Source organism: Gopherus flavomarginatus, chromosome 5 (assembly GCF_025201925.1).
Source record: "Gopherus flavomarginatus isolate rGopFla2 chromosome 5, rGopFla2.mat.asm, whole genome shotgun sequence".
NCBI classification, from domain to species: Eukaryota; Metazoa; Chordata; order Testudines; family Testudinidae; genus Gopherus; species Gopherus flavomarginatus.
The window spans coordinates 140,826,313-140,850,138 of NC_066621.1; the positions used below are offsets into that span (position 1 = coordinate 140,826,313).

The following is a 23,826-nucleotide window of genomic DNA, read 5'->3' on the forward strand; positions in this document are numbered from 1 at the left end:
TGAATATAAGCCTACTCAGGACCCTGGATATATACTTGAGCGGCTAGCTGCTGCCATGGCTACATTACTATTGTTGTTTGAGCTAGTTGTGGTCTACCTGATCAGTGGTTCTCAAACTTAATTGCACCGTGACCCCCTTCTGACAACAAAAAATACTATACAACTGAAGGGTTAAAATCCATGCGCATTTATATAACAGCCAGGTATATAGATTGTGCCAGCTCTTTTTCAGACCCAAAGTCCAGAATATAGTCAAGAGACCAGAGGCCTAGCAAACAGTAATCAGCTAAGAGAAAGCTGGGGTTAACAGATAATCTTGTTTTGCTAAAATAGGATGAGTCAGCAAATTGCCAGATGTTGGAGCTAAGAACTAAATAATTGTGTCTTATTCAAAGTTGCAAATTAAACAAAGAATCCCTGTTCCTATTGTTAGTTTCTTCTGTAGGGAGATGTTCTTCCCACAGATCGAACCTAGAGTTTATGAAAAGTTGGCACATGTCAGTATAAGATATGGCAACCTCCCACCTCCCCTTCCAAGGGACCAATGCCTGCCTTTAGACACACAGAAGACAATCTTTATTGCCATATACTTTCCTGTTTCTTTTGCTTTAACTCCTAGAAATGTACCTGTTGGACAATCAAAGGAGTTACTCCATTCCTATAGACCCCAAATCAGAATTCAACATATATATTTTATACTAATAACATTTTATCAAAGTATTAATTAAATGTTAGCTTGCTAACTTAAGACCATGGGCGGAGACACTATGTAACCTGTTAACCATTGGCCACTGTGCTATCTTGTCTTGCTACAGAACCTATCAGGTTTTATACCTATTAGGTGTAAAACTGCCTACCCCGTCACTTTCCCCTGCCCATGAAAAATCTATATATTCTATTGTAATCAATTGATTAACAGTGTCTCTGAGCCTAATAAGCAAGGTAACAGTCCGCCAGGGCTCTGCGTAATAGACTCCTATGCTTGACCCCTACACAGTGTGGATTTATGTCCTTCAACAACCCCAGAATTGGGGTCTGAAACCTGAGCCCTGCCTTCAGCACAATGTGAGGGGACTGAAGCCTGAGCCCCAGCCTCAGCCCTGAGCGGGTGAGGCGGGCTTGGGTTTTTACTTCAGCCCTGAGCCCCCACAAGTTTACCGCCAGCCTTGACAACCCCATTAAAGTAGGGTCACGACTCACTTTGGGGTCCTGAGCCAGAGTTTGAGAAGTGTGAAGCTAGATCAAAACTGGCTTGGGAATGCCTGCAAACTCGTGCCAAGACGCACTGTTCTCTCTCTGTCGTGACCAGGCCTAGCCAGTTTTGTTTCTGTGCTTGGCAAATATTCGTCTTCACTATTCAACTTCCTTTGACAGCTGCGTACAATTTTACCAGTGCTTTGTCACTATGGGTGTGCCTACATGAGTTGCACATACCCATAGTGACAAAGCATTCCTTGAGAGTGTTAAGCAGCTGGTAAAGGAAGTTGAATACTGACGAGGTATATTTGCTGACCAAATGAACAAAACTGGATGGGTCTGGTAATTGGAGAGAGAATATAGTGTGCCTTGGAGCATGAGTTCCAGGGCTCGCAAAGTTCATAAGAAGGAAGAGGCTGTGGAAAAGAGGCACTCAAGCCTCCCATTTTTTCAGGGGTGTGTTAAGTGACTTTGACAATGAGAAAATTTGGACAAATGTCTAATGAAGCATTTCAGTCAGAAAAGTCAAGAGTGAGCCAGATGGAGATGGTTGTGGAGGTTGAAGTTTGAGTGAACATGCTTTGAAAGCAGAGTCCTGGGTCAAGTGCACTACTAGTCTAGGATGTATGATTACAGTACATGTGGCCAGTGAAAAGACTGAGAGTACAACATTTAGGGGTAGTCTGGGAAAGAGTAGCTTGAAGAAGACCAAAAACCCAGTGGCTGTGATGAGAAGTATGGGATGCCAGAGGCTCTCCCAGAGATTGACTGACTTATTTCACAACACCAAAACATGCTAGCTGCTTAGGACATGTATAAAAGAAACCCACAACTTTGGTCGTCGTCATATTCTTTTTTAAGATGTGAAGCATTGGGTGGATAATGGACAGAGAGGTAAAGAAGGAAACTGATTATAGTAATAGGGTCATATGGAGACTCAGTTCTGGCATATGTGTTTTTACTGATACGCAGTGGAACCTGAGCTTTTTAGTTTCTTTTTAAATTATTCTAGTTCTTGTAGATCAGTGGTTTTCAATCTTTTTTCATTTGCGGACGCCAACAAAATATCAAATGGAGGTACGGAGCACTTTGGAAGTCTTAGACATAGTCTGAGGACCGTCAGGAGTCTGTGGACCACAGGTTGTAAACCACTATTTTAGATGGTAGTACAGAAGCAAGGTTAAGAGTGGATTTAAATAAGAAGAGGGGAGTGTGGCTTGGCATTCAGGTTTTAGAAGGCATGCCATATGTATGCGTGTCCATGATGAAATGACAAGGAGTCCAGTGACACCTTAAAGATTAACAGTTTTATTTGGACTTAAGCTTTCATGGGTAAAAAACATCACTTCTTCATATGCATGGAGTGAAAATTACAGATGCAAGCATTATATAGTGACACATGAAGAGACTTGAGTTACCTCACAAGGGGAGAACCAGTGTTGACAGGACCAGTTTGATCAGGTGGATGCACTCAGTGACTTGATGGAGGTGGAGCCAGCGTAGGCTTGGTTTGAGGTGGTGATCTCTTGAGCAGCTAACACAAATCTCAGTCTACTTAACTGCTGATTCTTAATTACCACTTGAACAGGTCTTTCAGAGGACTCTGCAAAGCCAAGTAACGTTTTAACTTGCAAAAAATCAACAGTCTTAAATAAATTGTTTTGAGATGAAACTAATTTATAGTCTGGCCTTTGCAGCAGACTGCAGCAAAAAAGGAGGAGATAAGAAAAAGTCCTGATCACTAATACTTCTGTAAAAAGAAATATAGCTTTAAGTGCCAGATGGTGCCAGCACAAACATAACACAGTCCTGTGTTGCTCATGTGGAACTGCACTTCCTATAGGAATTCTGACAGGGATTATTCCTCGCCTAGTATGAGGGTGAATCGATGCATTCCATCATCCTTTTGGATCTTGCAGCCTTATCTGTCATGACCTGCAAACTTTACTGGAAATTGGGAGTTGATTGTGCTTATCCTACGTAGGTAACTGTTACACGGAACATCTTTAGTATTTTTTTTAAAAACTGATGTACCCCAGTAGGTGTTGAACAATGCTGTAATGCGTGCAAAATGTCTGAAGAAATAATGTATTCAATAAGATCAGTTGTGGGAATCAAAAGTTCATCCCTCTGAGTAGATTAAGTTCCGTGTAAAGTTTCAGGTTGACTTTAGTGTCTTCTCTATTGGAATGGTTTTAATACATTCAAGAAAATTTGAAAGAATTCAGGTCAGGTGCTAGTTTAATTTTGAACTGAGAAAGTGTTTGGCAATCTACTCACAATGTTTAGGCTTGAAAGTGTTAGTGTTACATGTCAATATGTTAACATCAAGTTTTTTTCCCCTCCCTCTAGGTTTCTCCTCAAATCTTTGATGAACCAATGATTGCTAAAGAAATGTATGAAGTTGCAGTCTCTCTGATTCAACTGTTTGATGAGTTGGAAATGAAGGAAAGTGGGTAAGATGTGCTCCAGGTCTGTTTGTGAAGAACTTGTGACTCTCAGTCGAAATGAAAGTTGAATTCGGGAATATGATTCCTTGGAGTACCTATATTGCAATTCTGATGTGGCTTTTATTTTTTGCACTTTTCCTCCTTTTGTCTTGAATGATGACTTATTGGCGTGATTTCTGTTCACATTAATTGTATTTAGACCCCTTGTAGCTTTTATTGAATTTCTTGAATTTTTTAAAATACACGGCAGGGCACAATGTGTAAGTGACCATCAAAGCTATGTCAGTTGAAAACTTAATAGACTCTTGCTGCAGGCTGGGATTGAATGTTCTTCATATGAAGCAAAAATGCAGAACTCGGATTGATTAACAAAGGAATGAAGGAAAGTGGTGTTATATAAGAACCAATGAAGGCTGATGTCTTTTCTTGTTTGTATTTTTCAGACTTTCATGCTTAATGTGCATATTAGGTTAGAGTGTAGAACAGATTAAGGCAATTTCATTTGTCGTGCTCTGTAGCATTTTGTAAATTGGTATTCAGTATCTGCAGGAATGTGGTTAAAAAAAATCTAAAGCTAGTAGAACTTTTTCTAGTGCTGAATTGCAACTTAAAGCTACACTTTTCTGTCGTGCTGATTTTTTTTACGAAGTTGTAAATATGTACTGAAGAAATAGCTTTAATTTTTAGACTGAAAGCTTTTTTTAATGTTATTATGTAAGCTTTTGACATTTTAGAAAAAAATCATGAAACTTAAACTGTACCAGATTGCACTATAAAACGTAAGTGTCGATGGGGATGTTAATGTGATAAGTATGCTGCTCATTTATCACTTTCATTATGAGGATTATTTTGATCTTATTTTTTTCTGAGGAACTGAATACTCCCTATAGTGCTGCTTTGTTGGACTGTTTTAGAAGACTAGTCAAAAGCACCATACAAAATGTTCTCATGACCAATATTAGTATATTTATTATTGTAGTTTTTAATTTCAGAAAGGGAACTGCTCATAATAGAAAGAGACATTACTACCCTCTAGTGAAAATACATTTCTGGTATTGCTATAAATAAAACGTTTATATGTACAGTAAGGGAATAGTGATTTTCATGCTACATTTACAGAATACGTTACAACAGTATGAAGTTACTGCTACCAAGTATAAGATTTTTGTATTACATTAAATTGATTGTGGCCTCTTGTCTCTGTCACACACAGGCTTAAGCAGAGTGATGTCTCTAGCAGTTCATGTCATGGCTTAACTTATCAGTGCTTATGAAGTGAAAGGATTCCTTTTGTTTGCTATTGTAAAACTGACTCATTCAGTTGTAGCTTTGCAATTTTCCTTACCGTTACATGCTGCTTATAATAGGAAACTTTTTTTGTTAGAGCTATCTAACATAGCATTTTTTTAAAGTAAGGATAGAGTTTTTGCTTCACAAATTTTTAGCTAATTCTCAAGTAGTGATATCAGAGAGAGAGATTTTTATATAACACAATTTTGATGCAAGGGAAACAGGAGTACTTCTGCATGTGACGTAGTTCTAAAGGCCATGGAGCAGGTTTGCTTTCAGTATTTATGTACATGTTTTATGAAAAATATAGCTTTAGGTGATGTTTTGTATCATGTCTCTTCAGTGAACTTAAATAGCACAGCTGATAGGAAAAGTGCACTTGTGTTAACTCTTACAAGATAAACTGTTTTTTAGGGAACTGAAACATAATAGGTTGAGGTTAGTGAAGTATGAAATGAATTAAAATATATTTTTGATATTAGGGAGAAGAAAAATTTGGGCCTTATGTCAGAGCGTGGCAGTGTGTTGGTGTTTCTGCCAGGTGAGTACTGACCTTTTCTTGTTGTGGTTTTGGTGAGGGGGGATGCAGCTTGTTAGTATGTATTGAAATTGCATCTTTTTTCTCTGACATCACTCTTCCTCTAATTGATAACATGAACATCAGTACATATATCAGTCTTCCATTTTACCCCAACCCTGTATGAACATGGCAGCAAATAAAAAGTAACCTTCTTTGTAAAATACTCTATTCTAATCTTAGAATTTTTAAATAAAGTTGCAGTATAGCAAAAGATACCAACCCTTCTCTCCCCCCCCCCCCCCCCCCGTCACCTCCCCTCCAAATGTTTTTTGTTTCAGCTACTGGGTTAAATAGTGAATCATGTCATACTTGAAATTCTGCATTCAGTTTCTCCATTCTATATGGTTACACAGCTCCTTCATGTGACTGTATGGTGAGTAGTGCCTCATATCCAGCCTTCATCAAGATCCTTGAAGTTGGAGCTAAGCATCTTTTTTTTTTTTTCCCCCCTGTATGTTGCTTGGCACATTTTAAGCATTTAATAAATAATGTGTCAGGGACCACACAGCACTGCATGAATGAACAAGAGGCTGTATTGGTTTCTGAAGAACCAATTTAAGTTGGAAAAACTTAAACTCGCCCATTAGCCTTTCCAAAAGTATGAATCTAGTTGTGTAGCTACTACCAAACAAAAGCCATGTATCAAGTAATACATGTAGGGCTGTCAAACGATTAAAAAATATTAATTGTGATTAATCATGAGATTAAAAATAATTGCTATTCATTGCAGTTTTAATCGCTCTGTTAAACAATATAATACCATTTATTTAAATATTTTTGGATGTTTTCTACATTTTCAAATATATTGATTTCAATTATGACAGAATACAAAGTGTACAGTGCTCACTTTATATTATTTTTACTAATATTTACACTGTAAAAATATTTTTCAATTCACCTCATAGAAGTACTGTAGTGCAGTTTATCATGAAAGTGCAACTTGCAAATGTAAAATTTTTTTTACGTAGCTGCACTAAAAAATAAAACTATGTAAAACTTTAGAGCAGTTGTCCTCAATCTTTTTCGTTTGGCAGGCGCCAGACGATGAGCAGCGGAGGACTGTGGTGGCAGACGAGCATCTGCTGAAATGCCGCCGACAAGTGGCAACATCAATAGATGTCACCACTGAAATGCTGCCGACAAACAGCGTCATCCAGAGGCGTTGCCACCAAAATGCCATCACTTGTCGGAGGAATTTCAGCAGATGCTTGTCACCCGGCCAGTATGCGGGCATACTTAGACGCCCTGGCGGGTGCCATGACGCCTGCAGGCACTGCGTTGAGGATCCCTGCTTTAGAACCTACAAGTCCACTCTGTCCTTTTTCTTGTTTAGCCAATTGCTGGGTCCACAGTGACCTAGACAAATTGGAGGATTGGACCAAAAGAAATCTGATGAGGTTCAAGAAGGACAAGTGCAGAGTCCTGCACTTAAGAAGGAAGAATCCCATGGGCTGCTACAGGCTGGGGACCGACTGGCTAATCAGCATTTCTGCAGGAAAGGACCTGGGGATTACTGTGGACGAGAAGCTGGATATGAGTCAGCAGTGTGCCCTTGTTGCTAGGAAGGCCAGTGGCATATTGGGCTGTATTAGTAGGAGCATTGCCAGCAGATTGAAGGAAGTGATTATTCTCCTCTATTTGGCACTGGTGAGGCCACATCTGGAATATTGCATCCGGTTTTGGACCAGCACTAGAGAAGGGATGTGACAAATGGAGAGAGTCCAGCAGAGGGCAATTAAAATGATCAGGGGGCTGGGGCACATGACTTACGAGGAGGGGCTGAGGGAACTGAGCTTGTTTAATCTGCAGAAGAGAAGAGTGAAGGGGGATTTGATAGGGTTTGATAGCCTTCAACTACCTGAAGGGGGGGTTCCAAAGAGGATGGAGCTCAGCCGTTCTCAGTGGTGGGAGATGACAGAACAAGAAGCAGTGGTCTCAGGTTGAAGTTGGGGAGGTCTGAGTTGGATATTAGGAGGATGGTGAAGCACTGGAATGGATTACCTGAGGAAGTGGTGGAATCTCTATCCTTAAAGGTTTTTAAGGCCCAGTTTGACAAAGCCCTAGCTGGGATGATTTAGATGGTGTTGGTCTTGCTTTGAGCAGAGGATTGGACTAGATGCCCCCGCGACATCTCTTCCAACCCTAATATTCTGTGATTCTAAGACAAACAAGTTTGTTTACCATTTGTGGGAGATAATGCTGCCTGCTTCTTATTTAAAATGTCACCTGAAAGTGAGAACAGGAATTTTGCATGGCATGCTGTAGCCAGCAGTGCAGGGTATTTACCTGCCAGATATGCTAAACATTTGTATGCCCCTTCATACTTTGACCACCATTCCAGAGGACCTGCGTCCATGCTGATGATGGGTTCTGCTTGATAATGATCCAAAGCAGTATGGACTGATGTATTTTCATTTTCATCATTTGAGTCAGATGACACCAACAGAAAGTTGTTTTTCCTTCTGGATGGTTTGGATTCTGGAGTTTCCGCATCAGAGTGTTGCTCTTTTAAGACTTCTGAAAGCATGTTGCACAACATGTCCCTCTAGGGTGACCAGACAGCAAGTGTGAAAAATCAGGACAGGGGTGGGGGGTAATAGGAGCCTATATAAGAAAAAGACTTAAAAATTGAGACTGTCTCTATAAAATCGGGACATCTGGTCACCCTATGTCCCTCTCAGATTTTAGAAGGCCCTTCAGATTCTTAAACCTTGCATTGAGTGCTGTAGCTACCTTTAGAAATCTCACATTGGTACCTTCTTTGTGTTTTGTCAAATCTGCAGTGGAAGTGTTCTTAAATCGAACTACATGTGCCGAGTCATCATCTGAGACTACCATAACATGAAATATATGGCAGAATATTTGTAAAACTGCAGAGCAGGAACTGTGGTTCTCCAAGGTGTCGTCAGTGTGGGTCCCACAACTCGGCTTGTATCCCCACTTTTTTTTGATTTCTCTGTGTCTATGACTCTGAATTAGTGAGGGACTGGGGAGGGGTGGTTGGGGCGCACAGGGGACATATGCAGCACAGACATGGCCCACAGGACACTGCGATTCAAAAGATTTCAATCTCTGGATTGTGTAGTAAATGAAGATGCTGTACATAGGACTCCTGACTCATTTGTTGCAGAAATTAGAAAGTAAATTGTGCATGAGCCCAGAGAATGCAGATGGAGAGAAAGGAGGGTCTTGTAGTTATGGCAGCTGAATGTCACCTTGGGTAACTGGGTTCTATCCCTGCCCCTGCCACAGAGTTCCTATTAATAGTACCCCATTTTATGGGCACCCAACTTGCAGAGTTCGCAGTTTTCCAGGAAAAACTAGTTTAGGAGAGGATGCTGGTAAATACTGAACCTGTTTTAAATTGGAAAGAATAATTGCATCAGTGTCCAGCAAGTACAGAACAGATATTTTCAAATTTTTGACCCCAAGCTCCAGAGAATCCTCCAGCAAGTGACCCATGCCCCATGCTGCAGAGGAAGGCGAAAAACCTCCAGGGCCTCTGCCAATCTGCCCTGGAGGAAAATTCCTTCCTGATCCCCAAATATGGCGATCAGTTAAACCAAGACTCACCAGTCAGCATGCAGGAAAGAATTCTCTGTAGTACTCAGATCCCATCCCATCCCAGACCACTAGACATACTTACCTGCTTGATTTGATTGATAATCAAATATCAATTGCCAAATGAATTGCCAAAATTAGGCTCTCTCATCATACCATCCCCTCCATAAACTTATCAAGCTTAGTCTTAAAGCCAGATACGTCTTTTGGCCCCACTACTCCCCTTGGAAGGCTGTTCCAGAACTTCACACCTCTAATGGTTAGAAACCTTCATCTAATTTCAAGTCTAAACTTCCTAGTGTCCAGTTTATATCCATTTGTTCTTGTGTCCACATTGGTACTAAGCTTAAATAATTCCTCTCCCTCCCTAATATTTATCCCTCTGATATATTTATAAAGAGCAATCATATCCCCCCTCAGCCTCCTTTTGGTTAGGCTAAATAAGCCAAGCTTTTTGAGTCTCCTTTCATAAGATAGGTTTTCCGTTCCTTGGATCATCCTAGTAGCCCTTCTCTGTACCTGTTCCAGTTTGAATTCATCCTTCTTAAACATGGGAGACTAGAACTGCACACAGTATTCCAGATGAGGCCTCACCAGTGCCTTGTATAATGGTACTAACACCTCCTTATCTTTGCTGGAAATACCTTTCCTGATGCATCCTAAAACTGCATTAGGTTTTTTAACAGCCATATCACACTGGCGGCTCATAGTCATCCTATGATCAACCAATACTCCGAGGTCCTTCTCCTCCTCTGTTACTTCCAACTGATGTGTCCCCAAATTATAACTAAAATTCTTGTTGTTAATCCCTAAATGCATGACCTTGCACTTTTCACTATTAAATTTCATCCTATTACTTTTACTCCAGTTTACAAGGTCATCCAGATCTTCCTGTATGATATCCTGGTCCTTCTCTGTGTTAGCAATACCTCCCAGCTTTGTGTCATCTGCAGACTTTATTAGCACAGTCCCACTTTTTGTGCCAGGGTCAGTAATAAAAAGGTTAAATAAGATTGGTCCCAAAACTGATCCCTGAGGAACTCCACTAGTAACCTCCTTCCAGCCTGACAGTTCACCTTTCAGTATTGTAGTCTCCCCTTTAACCAGTTCCTTATCCACCTTTCAGTTTTCATATTGATCTCCATCTTTTCCAATTTAATAATTCCCCATGTGGAACCATATCAAATGCCTTACTGAAATCAAGGTAAATTAGATCCACTGCGTTTCCTTTGTCTAAAAAATCTGTTACCTTCTCAAAGAAGGAGATCAGGTTGGTTTGGCACGATCTACCTTTTGTAAAACCATGTTGTATTTTGTCCCAATTACCATTGACCTCAATGTCCTTAACTACTTTCTCCTTCAAAATTTTTTCCAAGACCTTACATACTATAGATGTCAAACTAACAGGCCTATAGTTACATGGATCGCTTTTTTTCCCTTTCTTAAAAAATAGGAACTATGTTAGCAATTCTCCAGTCGTACGGTACAACCTGAGTTTACTGATTCATTAAAAATTCTTGCTAATGGGCTTGCAATTTCATGTGCCAGTTCGTTTAATATTCTTGGATGAAGGTTATCTGGGCCCTCCGATTTTGTCCCATTAAACTGTTCGAGTTTGGCTTCTACCTCGGATGTGGTAATATCTACCTCCATATCCTTGTAGAACTGATAAATGAAATTGTTTTTAATTGTTCACTTTATTAATGTAACTTCTGTTCACCATTCACTACACCTGCCTACACTGTAACTTCTGTTCTATATTGTAATTCAAACCCCATTTTAAAACACTCACTCCATTTTGTAAAAGCTTCCTCCAACCTTCATTTTTGCAAACCCTGCTGTAATCTTATTAGTTTAGTTTAGATGTGTGAATGAGGTATGTATGAATGACGGAATCAACCTCCAGCCTCAGCCTGTCCTGATGAGATAAAAGTTCAAATACCAATGGCTGAAGACCTAGACAACAGCCCTAAACAAAGTAAGAAGCATCCACCTTAAAAAGAAAAGGACAACAGAAGGAAGATCAAAGCCAGGTTCAAGGCTGAAAGTCACGCCTGCAATTGATGGATGATCAATCTAAACCCAGAGGCAGCGTGACACAGCAAGACCTATAGACTTTGAATCCAAACTAAAAGCCTATAAAAAAGAAGGGTGAGATGAGAGACTCTGGGTAACATTCTGCTACCAACATGGAAGAACATCGGTGCCTGCCCAACAGAGATCCAGCTCGGCCTTGTGCCCGGCTTTCCTGGCCAGTTAGCCGCCACAAGCTATGAACCCAAGCTGCAAAATCAAGCCATGAACTTAAGCTATCTTCAGGACTGGTAACTATGCAGCAGCTGCAGAACACCTGATAAGTGTGTGTGTGTATAGGTATTAGGTATAGAGTGTGTGTGTGTATAAGAATTAAGATATTAGTTATTAGTCATAAATCAAATTATCATAATAAATGTGGCATCTTTGTCTTGTCCCCTTTAATAAGATCCTGCTGGTTTTTACTGGTCTAATATAATTGGTATAACATCCTCATTCCCATTTGTCATCCTACCATTATCCCTAAAGGCCTCATTAGCCTCATTAAAGACTGAGGCAATGTATTTGTCATTCCAGTGTTTAGTATTATAATTACAAATACCCTCTGCAGTTTTACTTTTTATTTGTACAACCCTAAATTAATCTATGAATCTACTGCATTATGTAACCATAATTTGAATATGTAATTAAAACAAAGTGTAATGTGGTGTGCATTAATAAAATGGCTTTTAAAATAGAAAATGCCTTAAGCTAGAACTAACAAGTTTTTCATGAGGTGGTAAAAATCATGATTTTATCTGGTAAAAATCACCTCCGGTAAATGGTATGCCATTCCTGCTGAGTTTTGACACCTAGGGCTTGATTTGCTGAAGTGCTGAGCAGTTTCAACTGAAGTAAATGGGAGTTGTGTTTGAATATATTAAGTGGTATAAGTGCTAAGAACTTTGAAAAATCAGGGCCTGGGCATCTCAGTTTGGGCACCCCAAATTAGTGGACACTTGAGAGTTTTGGACTTTATCTCTATTCTTTAGTTCCTCATCTGTAAAATGAGGATACCTCCCTAGATCACAGGGGCTAAGACAATGAATTTATCTCTGTTTGTGAGGCACTCGGTCACTACGGATATGAGGGTCAAAGTAAAGCCCATATGGAAACTAATAATGCAGTGTTCAGTGTAGGGTTGGATGATGTGGTATGAATAAGGAATAGAGCTGAACATTGAATGATGAGGATAAAAAGAAATCTTGAATAGCTACCCATTCAGTGACCACTGTTTTTCCTATGCCCTATACAAGGCAGAGGTCCTGTGGAAAAATACTATGTGATCATCCAATTAAAGATGGCAATACAGCAGGCAACAGTTAATTCTGGCACGTCCTAGATTTTCAGTGATTGACTTTGCCACTTTAATTGTCTTTCAATATAGCTTTCTCATGGGGAAGAAATATAAAGAATAGTGTCAGGCAACTTTAATTATGGGGTAGAACTGCTTGTTCCACATATAGTAAGTGTAGGGGTGTGTGTGTGTGTTTGTCATTTTATTTGTAATGTAATTTTATAGTAACTTTTCATTGCATCTTTGCTATTTAACCTCTCTGTTGTAATTGTATATGAAAAGGGATAAAGAAATAGAAACAGAATTAGGAATTAAGCAGAAATGAGGAGAATCCATTTTAGAATAAAATCATTAACTTCTTTGGTTCTGAGTGAGCATCAAAATGTTTAATTTAACTCAGCTGTTTATTCCCCCCTAGGTTTGGCTGAAATGAATTACATGCATGAACTTCTCACAAGCATGATTCACAAAAGGTAAGTTAAAATGAGTAACGTGGTAAAATATTTTCATATGTGCAGTTCTGTTTTAATTTCATTAAATTTCTGTTGAGTATTTTAACATTAATCCTTCAGCTATGTGAGTTGTAGTCCCAAAAGACATTGTGGGGCAATTACGCCCCTGACTACTGTGAACCACTATACAGATGTTACAGTGATGCATTTCCTCTAGGTTGCAAGTATATCTGCTCCATTCAAGTGTGACTTTAGAAGAACAGAATAATGTGTTTTTGACTCCAGTTCCTGGTTACAGAAAAGTAAGCAAGTATTGAAACATGGCTTAATTTTTATAAAAGAAGTGGATGGTTTTGGCCATAGCCTGAGCAGCTAATGTTGCCTAAGATCACTGTTGGTGGAATCTCTACTATTTGAAATAATTGTGAATTTTTATTCTTGGTTTTATAAAGAACAAAAAGACGTCTTGTTCTTGTGAAACTCAAATTAACTGTCAGTTAAAACAGTCTTTTTGATTTTTCTAAAGCATATGATACAAAGTCATATTCAGATTATGTACCTAGCATAGCAATATTTATGAACAGTGTTTTATGTTCCACCTAATGTCTTGGCAAGAATAAGTTTTTAGGAGATGAAGTGACTTGCTGAAAAACACAGTGCTAAATTCAAAGTAAAAGCTAAGAACTGGAATGTCCCATGTCACGACAGAATGAAATCAGACCAGTGAGTTTGATTTTCAGAAGTAATTTGAGCATTTAACCTCAAACTCCCGTTAATTTCAGTGGGAGTTATGTAGCTTAATCTATAGGTAGCCTTTGAAAATTGCAACCTGTAACTCAGGTTAAACAAACTCCTGTCAGGGATGGTCTAATTATGCTTCAGTGCAGGAGGATGGACTAGATGACCTCTTGAAGTCCCTTCAGTCCTAGTTCCTATTTTCTATTATTCTGTATTGAGACAGGTAACTGAACATTATTGGGACATATATATATTCAATGAGTATCATAGCTTGGTCACTAAACTCCAAAGTCCTCTCCCACAGTGAGATGAGGTTTCTAACCATTAGAGGAGTGAAGTTCTGGAACAGCCTTCCAAGGGGAGTAGTGGGGGCAAAAGACATATCTGGCTTTAAGAATAAATTTGATAGGTTTATGGAAGGGATGGTGTGATGAGATTAGCAGCAGCAAAGTATGCCATGTGGGCGGTGATGGGATGTTGGATGGGATGGGATCTGAGTTACTGCAGAGAATTCGTTCCTGCTGGCTGGTGAGTCCTGCCCACATGCTCAGAGTTTAGCTGATCGCCATAATTGGGGTCGGGAAGGAATTTTCCTCCAGGGCAGATTGGCAGAGGTCCTGGAGATTTTTCACCTTCCCCTGCAGCGTGGGGCATGGGTCACTTGCTGGTGGATTCTCTGCAGCTTGAGGTCTTCAAACCACAATTTGAGGACTTCAATAACTCGGACATAGGTTAGGGGTTTGTTATAGAAGTGGATGGGTAGGGTTCTGTGGCCTGCTTTGTGCAGGAGGTCAGACTAGATGATCACATTGGTCCCTTCTGACCTTAAATTCTATGAGTCTATATGGGAAACTACCAAACACTAATTTAAGCATAAATTCCTTTATTAAATCCAAAGGCTAAATGGTATTTATATGACTGCTCTGGACGTGCTTATTAGAATTTTTATACAATTTACTACAACCAAACAGTAACAAAAGCATTTGATCAAGATACTTACAAATGGACTAAACACGGGTGCTTAACCCCATTTTGGTTGGCTCCAACGTGGTCAGGCAGGTATTAGCAATGAACTGCTTTAAGAGTTTACTTTTTATATTCTTTAACAGACAAGTAATGTCATTGCCAATCACTGACTTCAGCTAAAAAACAATTTGAGACAATTCACCCTTATTTCCAGTCTTAATTCAGATACGTTTTACAGCCTCTTTTCTTCCCAAGGCCTTTCCTTTCTTATCTTCTCCCCGACTCTGTGTTTGTTAGCAGAACAGTGGGAAGGTTCGGGATTCTTTCTTTTAAAACAATTTTCCTTTGTCTTGTTACTGCAGCTCTTTGTTTTATTAGTTACTTTAGAAACCATAAATCCTTCCCACACTACAAGTAATACTACTTATTCTCATGGCCTTGTTTTATTTGCTGATTGGTGCCTCCTTTACAACACACATATATCCTTAATCAAACATAAGCCAACTTTTGATTCTTTAATTTTACTCTTCTTCTATAACTGTATAACGGCAATCTAGCTTTGTTCAAGTTAGAAACTGATCGCTTTTCTGGTAGATCAGAAAAGCATTCTTCAATTCATTTTTTTTAGCTGTTAACACTGACCACAGCTAAAAAAAAATGGATAGGGGCTATAATAGACTTGATGAAGTTATAATTAAATTATTGTATATTGCCCTATTCCTGCAAAGTGAACTGCAGATGTGGATTCCTGCTTCTGGGTGTCAATTCTCCATGCTGCATCAAGCCATATGTTTGTTAGCTTCTTGATTTCTAGTGCTGTTAGATTATTGAATAGTTGCTGTTAAAAACATAAAATATACATGCACTGTGAAGTTACAACAACTATTTCCAAAACTTTTTTTTACTATAGCACTCTTTGGTTTATTTTTTTTAAGCGCCAGAAAAATAAAATCGAAGTACTGTGACATCTTTTATTGTCTAGACACAATACTGATGAAAATGACTTTGGAAAACACAAATATAATATTTCTATTTCTATTTCATTCACAATTTTTCCTACCTGCCAAGGAAAGCTATATAAGTACATATATTAATATAGATGGATGAACTTTTCTTTGCATATTTTTTTTCTCTTTTTGGATTTGAACTAGATTATTCTATCTACAAATATGGCTGAGAGCTCTGTAACAGTTCCAGATGTAAAATATGGTGAGTATTCTATATCGTAATTAGGAATAAGTGTATCCTATATGTACTTCACCTGCATTTCCCTACTTTGGTCCTTCCCATCACCAATTGAAAAAGTCCTTTATCACTGCCTGCACTATGTAATAACTTTGACAGTGAGATTTCCACCCCCTTCCACTTCCTCAGCAGCAGGGATTCTCTTACAGACTTTCTTTAAAGGTAACAAGGAAAAGAGAGAAGAAATTAAGATTGACCTACTCTGCTGTATATGAATTAGGTAGTGAAGCGCTTTTAAAATGTGTCTGACTCTTGAAATAGTATTCCTGCTTGTGGATATTATTGTGGAAGAGGTAAAAACAATTGGTATGTCTTTAAGGCATAATAACCTAAGTAACTCTGTTAGAGGAATCTTTATGCTGTGAAAAAATGCTTACATGTGGTGGATAGTAACATTAGACATGAACCATTTAAGCTATGTGAAGATGCACCTTTATGACTGAGACTTTCAGGTCAACGCAAGCAACTATTGACAAAGAGGACTCTCTCTCTCCCATAGATTTGAAATAAGCATATCTTCATATCGCATCTTAGCAGCTCACAGGTATATCTTCACTGTGCTTATGAGCCCAACACTTGATTACAACTCCTTACTCTTGGACTTGCAGCCAGCTCGGAGTATCCAGACACATCGTGGTAGTGTTGGTAGCAGCTCTGAGGTCGGAAAGGAAATATATATTTTGATCAGAGTTCGCTCCATAGATAAAGCATAGTAGAATATTTGGAGATTTAACAACATTTCTGAATTCATACAGACTTGCTTTAAACAAAGATAAAAGCCAACTCCTGGCATCCCAAGCTGTCCTTCATCTATGGGGGTAAAGATTGACATAGGCTCCCTCAAGGTGTTTCTTTGGATAGCTGAAACCAAGGAAAAGTATAATTGAATTAGGTGGTGACAGTTGATTATCTGCATAGGTATCCTTCAGTCAGCAAGTGCATCCTACTGTCCTTCCCTCTGTCACCCTACACAGATTGTAAAAGTTACTTGGGAGGTATTTTAGTCCCTTGGTGGATGATTGCAATTGGATAACGAAAGAGAAAAGGGTCAGGGAGCCAGTGGTATTGGGAAAATGTGTGGGAGCTGATTGATGACTGGAGGGTGTGGGGTAGGGAATGGAGAAATGGATGGGATGAGGAGCTGGGAGAGAGAGAGAACTGAAACTGGCTGGACAAAAAGAATGGGAACAAGGAGTCAGTGTGGGAAAGTGACTGGGAGTAGTGGAGGAAGACTGGGACTTGGACAGGGAGTCTTGAGGCAGAGACTAGGACTGGCCAGGTAAGAAGCCTGAGGAGTGGAGAGTGGGACTTGGACAAGGAACTAAGGGTGAGCGAAAGACAAGACTGGGACAAGGATAGGTTTGAGGGGATGGTAATGAAGGGGTGAAGTGTTGGGGGAGGGGAGTCCAAAAAAAAACAGCCATAAGGTTCTGTGCCAGTGAGACCACCCTCCCCTTCACAGCCTGGAATGGAACCTAAGATTCCAGAGTCTCACCATTCCTTTGCCATCATCAGAGGTTGGTGAAATCTACTGGCAGAATGTTTAATCTTCCTCGGGTGCTGGTCTGCACACAGGATGACGCTGGTAGTGACTGTGTACCACAGACCCTCTGCAGCGGCACCAAGTGAGCCAACAGTGCTGCAAAAGTTCGGTACCCTAGTGTGACAGTTGGGAAGAACTGCAATCCTCATTACTTGGTACCAGGGCCCTGGTTCTGAGCACATACTGGCCGCTGGAATTCGTCTCGACATTAGGCTATGTAACACACAAACACTAGTCAACACCATCCTTACCCACTGACGAGTCTGACGGTGACCAGGAGGATCTCATTTCCCTGGCCTCTCACCATCATAGTACAAGGGGCCTCCTCAGTTCCATCAAGCTAACCTGCAATCATGGTATGGGCCTCCTTAGGGACCCCTTGCCCCCATGACCCCCCCCGATGGTCATACAGATCCTGTCTAGGTGCTGACTTTCCAATGTGTTTGGGGGGGGAGGTGCTTGACCGCTGGCTCTGCTCCAGGCCCCGCCCCCTTTCCACCCCTTCCTCCAAGGTCCTTCCCCCACTCCATTCCCAACCTGCCTCTTCTGCCCCTCCCCCCCAGCACACCGTGCCCTCTTTCCCAAAGCCGCCTGCATGCTGCAAAACAGCTGATCGCAGAGGGTGGGAGGTGCAGGGGGGGATAGGGGGAGGCGCTTATCGGTGGGGCCGCTGGCGGGCGGCAGACACTAGAGGGACAGTGGCGAAGCTAATGGGGGGCTGCCGGTGGGTGCTTAGCACCCACCATTTTTCTCTGTGGGTGCTTCAACCCCAGGGCACCCACAGAGTCAACGCCTATGGATGCTATACTTCACGGGAATCTAGTGTCTCTGAGAGAGAGTCTGCCAGACTGTCTCCTACAGTGTCACTGTTTGAAGCCCATGAGTCGGGGGAGGAAGGAGCTTTGGAAGAACAGGAGGAAGGGCTTGAAGGGGAAGCTACCCCTCCAGCAAGCTTCTTCTCGTCTTCACTAGACGAGGCTGTAACACCCCTCCTCCATTACTAGCTGATTTTAAGAACTTTTGGGATTTTACCAAGAGGGTAGTGGATGAGCTGCACATTCCCCTGCAGGAGGTAACAGATATACATCACAAGCTGGTGGATATTCTCCATACTGCATCCTCATTATATCTTATATCTCACAAGTGATTTACTTATTTCGTTCACATTGTTAGTGCTTTATTTGTAAAAGAAATTTAGCGGATGAAACAAGTATTAGGATAAAATATCCAAATACAGAAATGGTTGCTTTGTACGTATGTCATCCAGTGTGCACTAAGTTTCTTTTGTAATTCAAAGTAAAACTGGAATTCTAGTTCGGAATTATACTGTAGACATTCCGACTATTCTAAGTGTAATTGTGTATATATAGAGCTTTAGCCCACTTTCTTTAAATTCATTGTGTTTTTTTTTTTCATTTAAGATTATCCTTTATGGCTACACAAAATCAACCAATATTTGTTTTATTGCAAAAATGTTTGTCCTAATTGCAGTACTTGAACTACTATTTTATTTGTTTTGTTTTAAATTGCAGTCATTGATTTCTGTTTGACTCGAACTCTGGTTTGCGATGAAGACACTAATTATCAGAGCCTGAGAATTTGTTGGGCTTCTAAGACTAGTTGTAATCAGAGGAAAGGTAAGGCAACAATAGTCTTATGTTAAGAAGCTTCAGAGAAACTTGTTAGGTATGGCATAGGAGTTGTGCCTTGGCTTTTGGCAGCTTTAATATTTCTGTGAAACGGCCTTTTCACTTCTTTCCTTTGTGTGTAGGTCTATTGTAGCTTTTGGGTTATTTGATTTGTCACTGTTCCAGGATATTCAAATGTGATTTCATTAATATGTTGATACATACTGCTCAAATAATGTTTTTCTTTTTATTTCAGAAGTGCTTTTCATATGGAAACTTGCATAACACCCTAAAACTTGAGAGGATTGCTTATTATACTTTTAGAATAATGTAGCTTTAGATGGTACTTGCTTTTAAATGCAGAATTCTGTTTTTTAAAGTAAGGTATTTACTCCTTCCTTAACTCATACACTGTGTTCTCTGGATAAATTTAAAATGAACTGCCTTGCTTTTTTTAGCAAAATTTATTTGCACCCAAAGTGTGGTAGTGTCTATTATTAAAATGGGACACAGTTCCTCAGGTTAAATGTTGCCAAACTTACCTTAAATGTGTATTTCCATACTGATTCTGGAAAATGGATACATTCTTGAAAACAAAGGCTACAGCATGGATAACATACAAAATATTCTGCGTAGATGCTACAATAAAGCCCCAGGACCTTGGATTTGTGTGATATAGTTACATGCATTTTGCACTGTCCCTCTGCTTTGTCTGTCAGTTCTGTTCCTGTGCACAGGAATGGCAATTAAATGTTCTAGAATGTTGCTCTGCTTGCAAAAATAGCAGGTTTGCTGAATGGAAGAACAGTACTATATGTTCCAGCAAACCAAAACTACAGTAGTAGCTTGGTTTAATTTTCAGCATGCCAGTCTTGATCCTGTCGGTTCCATGTATAATGGAAAAATCAAAAGTTATAGTTCACTGTTATTAAAAAATCAGAAAGTGTAACCACTATATCACCTTTTTATTTTTATTTTTTTGGTGAAATTTTTCACTGTTGCTTTTAAGAACTTTTTAATGGTATAGGGATTAAAAGTGTCTAAGCAGTGCCTAAACGAGCACTCCCACCAGTGGAGTTGCACTAGTGCTAGCGCAGTTGTGGAAGAATTCTCAAAAATATGCAAATGTTGACCAGACTTAGATGCTTAATTGCATCCTGCAGAAATAAAATATACAGGGACATTGTCAGGTAGTTGATGCACTGTATTACTGCATTTGGGTTTTAGGTCTTACAGTTTACAAAATCAGGTATCAATAGGAATGCTTTAATTAAGTAATAATTAAGAGAGAGAACCATTCTCCCACCCCTCAAGCTTTCAGCAAACCTCTCTGTGAGCATATTGCATGACTGGTAATGTACTGGTCAGGAGAGGGTAGCAAGATAAGGATTAGTCCTAGTGCACCTCTCTGGATCTTGTAGATTTCCAAGAGAAAAGCTATGCTGGGAATTAAAGCTGCTGCAATCACATCTAACTTATCCTTTATGCTCTAAGTGGAGAATCAGTGGTAGCGCAAGGCTTTTGAGAACCATGTTGCCAGGAATATGCGGTTTAGGTGTATCAACAAAGGAGGCCAGCTCCCTGCATGATAGCCTCTGATCTGTGCAAATGTGGTTTTATTTCCCTAATGAGCCATAAACTCCATTTGGTATTTACAGACCAGACCCTCTATTCCAGTGCAAGGTCAGAACCACTTTTCCTTTCAAAGGGGAGAATTAAATGAAGTCCTTAATTTCTAGCAGAAATTTTTTTCTTACAGGGTTTTGTTTTTTTTTGGATGGGAGGATGATTAAATTCTAAGGTGAAATTTTAAAAAGTGCTCAGGTGACTTTGGAGCCTAACTCCCATTTCAGAAGTGATTTAGGAGCCTAAATCTCACTGAAACACTTTGTCGTTTCCTGTTCTGTGTGCATATAAATGTGGAAACGTAACATGCTGCATTGGCTTTTTTCAAACGATGTTCACTCTGTTCGCGTTATATGAAATCCATGAATCATCAGTGTACGAGGTGCTGTACAATAGAGGAAGTGTGCCTAAAAAATCCCAGCTCCAAAAAGCTTAGACTAAGGTGCTGATCCTGCAATGAGCTGTGTAGTTTGCTCACTGCAAGTTCAGGACTTGTGCACCTTTTGCCACAAAGTGATATAATATGCAGCCGGATATTACTATACAAAACAAACAGATGAACTCAGTATGGCTCATACACTTCAGGGGTTAGGTGGGTTATTGGATAATCTCAACTTTCTATACTACTTATAGCAACCATAATATTTGCGACTGCTACACACTCTTTAATATATTTATCCTGCCAACACCTTGGTGAGGCAGGGAAGTGCATTTATTCCCATTTTATGGATAGACGCTGAGGCCTGAGACAAAGTGATTTGCCCATCTTCTGTGAGTCTGTGGCAGAGCAAGAAATTCAGTCCAAATCTCCTAAGTTCCAGGCTACCATACTAACCACTAGTTGTCCTTACTCCCATCTTCTAGTTCCTGACTTTGGATCTCATAGGATTCATTCTGCAGTTGCTGCATAAGATGGGGTATCAGACAGATGGGGATTTTCAATTTGAATTTCCTTCTTTGAGTTTTACTCAGTCTTTTAGCTTTGCTGCTTTGTCTTGTAGTGAAATATTTTCTGTGTGTGAATGAATCTTTTAATTTTAGTATAACATGTTTAAGTCTGAGATTGTCGGTTTACAAATCATTGCCAAACCATGCCTTAATCTGCGGTATTATTTAAAGGCCGGGCTGGACGTGTTTCCAAAGGGTACTGTTATAGGCTTATACACAAGGACTTCTGGACAAACTGTATACCGGAGAATGCTGTACCTGAGATGCTGGTAAGAATTATTTTCAAATGTAATATGTTTTTATCTATATTTAGTGATGCAAGTGGTAAGTGTGACTACATTGTTGTTAAAGGTAATGTATAATTATGAAAGTTATTCACATATTCAAAGAGGGTAAAAATGATTGACATTTTGGAGTAGTAGCTAGTAATTTGACTAATATTTAGTAATATAGAACAAAGTTGGTAAAATACTTTCAGGATGCTTCTACTGGAAAAATAGACATATTGTGTTAACCATTTTCTCTTTGTAGAGGAAGGCATATCAGGTCAATAAAACTTCATTATCTTGAATGGTTCCGTAGCCTGGCAAAAGTAGAGTATATCCTTAGCTGTGGGAAGTACAATTCAATTATCTAATAGATTTATTTGGCTGTCTATATCTAAAATGTGTCTCTTATAAAAGGAAACATTCCATTAAGTGAGTTAACTTCTGCCATTTGTGGAAAGATAACACTTCCCAATTTATTTTTCCTTTCAGCGATGTCCATTAGGAAGTACAGTCTTAAAGGTTAAATTGCTTGACATGGGGGAACCAAGAGCCTTATTGGCAACAGCTCTGTCTCCACCCAGTATAGGTGACATTGAGCGCACCATTCTTCATCTTAAAGAGGTAGGCACTGTGACGGGTGCCTGGGACTGGGGTACCACTGAGCCCCCCAACCCACCAGCCTGGGCTCCCATTCACCCTGTAAAGCTGTAACAAGCTCCTAGTTTCACATTTTCATCAGCATACAGGTAGGGACACATACAGCTACATAAAAGAATAAATGAACACAAATCGGACATCAGGAATGGTAACATACAAAAGTCTGTAGGAGAACACTTCAGTCTTCTTGGACATTCTAGAACAGATTTTAAAGTAGCCATACTTGAACAAAACAAACTTCAGAAAAAGACTTCAAAGAGAAACTGCAGCACTAAAATTCATTTGTAAATTTAACACCATTGATATGGGCTTGAATAGGGACTGGAAGTGGCTGGCTCACTACAAAAGCAGTTTTCCGTCTCTTGGTATTGACACCTCCTCGTCAGTTACTGGGAGTGGACCACATCCACCCTGATCGAATTGGCCCTGTCAGCACTGGTTCTGCACTTGGGAGGTAACCTCCCTTCTCTTCATGTGTCAGTATAATAATGCCTGCATCTGTAGTTTTCACTCCATGCATCTGAAGAAGTGGATTTTTTACCCACTAAAGCATATGCCCAAATAAATCTGTTAGTCTTTAAGGTGCCACTGGACTCCTTTTTGTTTTTATCTAGCTGTAGTAACACACAAACAGGCTTTCTAACCAGCCCTTCCATGGGAAGGCTATTTAGCTAGGGCACTTACTAGCTTCCGGAGAGTAAACCCAAAATTATACTGTCTTGCACTTCACAGGGAACCGTACAGCACAAGCTCATGAAATTCACCCATCTCCCTCAATGTGGAGGAAAATATGCAACAGCTTTCTGCCCCCCCTTCCTGCACCCCCATTATGATTTCCACACACTGGTTTTAGACCAAGCAAAAATAAATATATTAACTACAAAAGATAGGTTTTATGTGATTATAAGGGATAGCAAACTGATCAAAGCAGGTTACCTAGTAAGTAGGAAAAAAAACAAACACAATCTAAGCTTAATATACTAAATGATGATGTAAGCAGTTTGCAGAGATTCTTGAGGGTAAGCTACACTTGCTTGCAGCTTCAAACCCCAGGTAGTCCTTTCACAGACTAGAAATCTCTCTAGCCTGGGTTCAGCCCTTCTACTCCAGTTCAGTCCTTGTTTCTCGGGCATTTCCAGCAGTTTTCTTGGGTGGGGAGTCAGTGAAGAACAAACCTGATGTCACTCCCCTGCCTTAAATAGCTTTTGCATATGGTGGGAACCCTATGTCTCCAATTTTTTAGTTATAATACAATATATGGAGATATACCTATATCATAGAACTTGAAGGGACCCTGAAACAGTCC

At 39.8% G+C, this 23,826-nt stretch overlaps 1 protein-coding gene across 1 annotated transcript in view; it reads left to right on the plus strand.

Moving 5' to 3' along the window:
- The window catches only part of TDRD9 (tudor domain containing 9), a 150,380-nt gene that overhangs the window by 67,965 nt on the left and 58,589 nt on the right, over positions 1 to 23,826 (plus strand). The window contains 8 exon segments of the mRNA XM_050954259.1: positions 3,550 to 3,653; positions 5,420 to 5,478; positions 12,867 to 12,921; positions 13,118 to 13,202; positions 15,756 to 15,813; positions 18,925 to 19,029; positions 21,766 to 21,863; positions 22,353 to 22,484. Of these exon segments, the coding sequence (XP_050810216.1) occupies positions 3,550 to 3,653; positions 5,420 to 5,478; positions 12,867 to 12,921; positions 13,118 to 13,202; positions 15,756 to 15,813; positions 18,925 to 19,029; positions 21,766 to 21,863; positions 22,353 to 22,484 (696 nt within the window).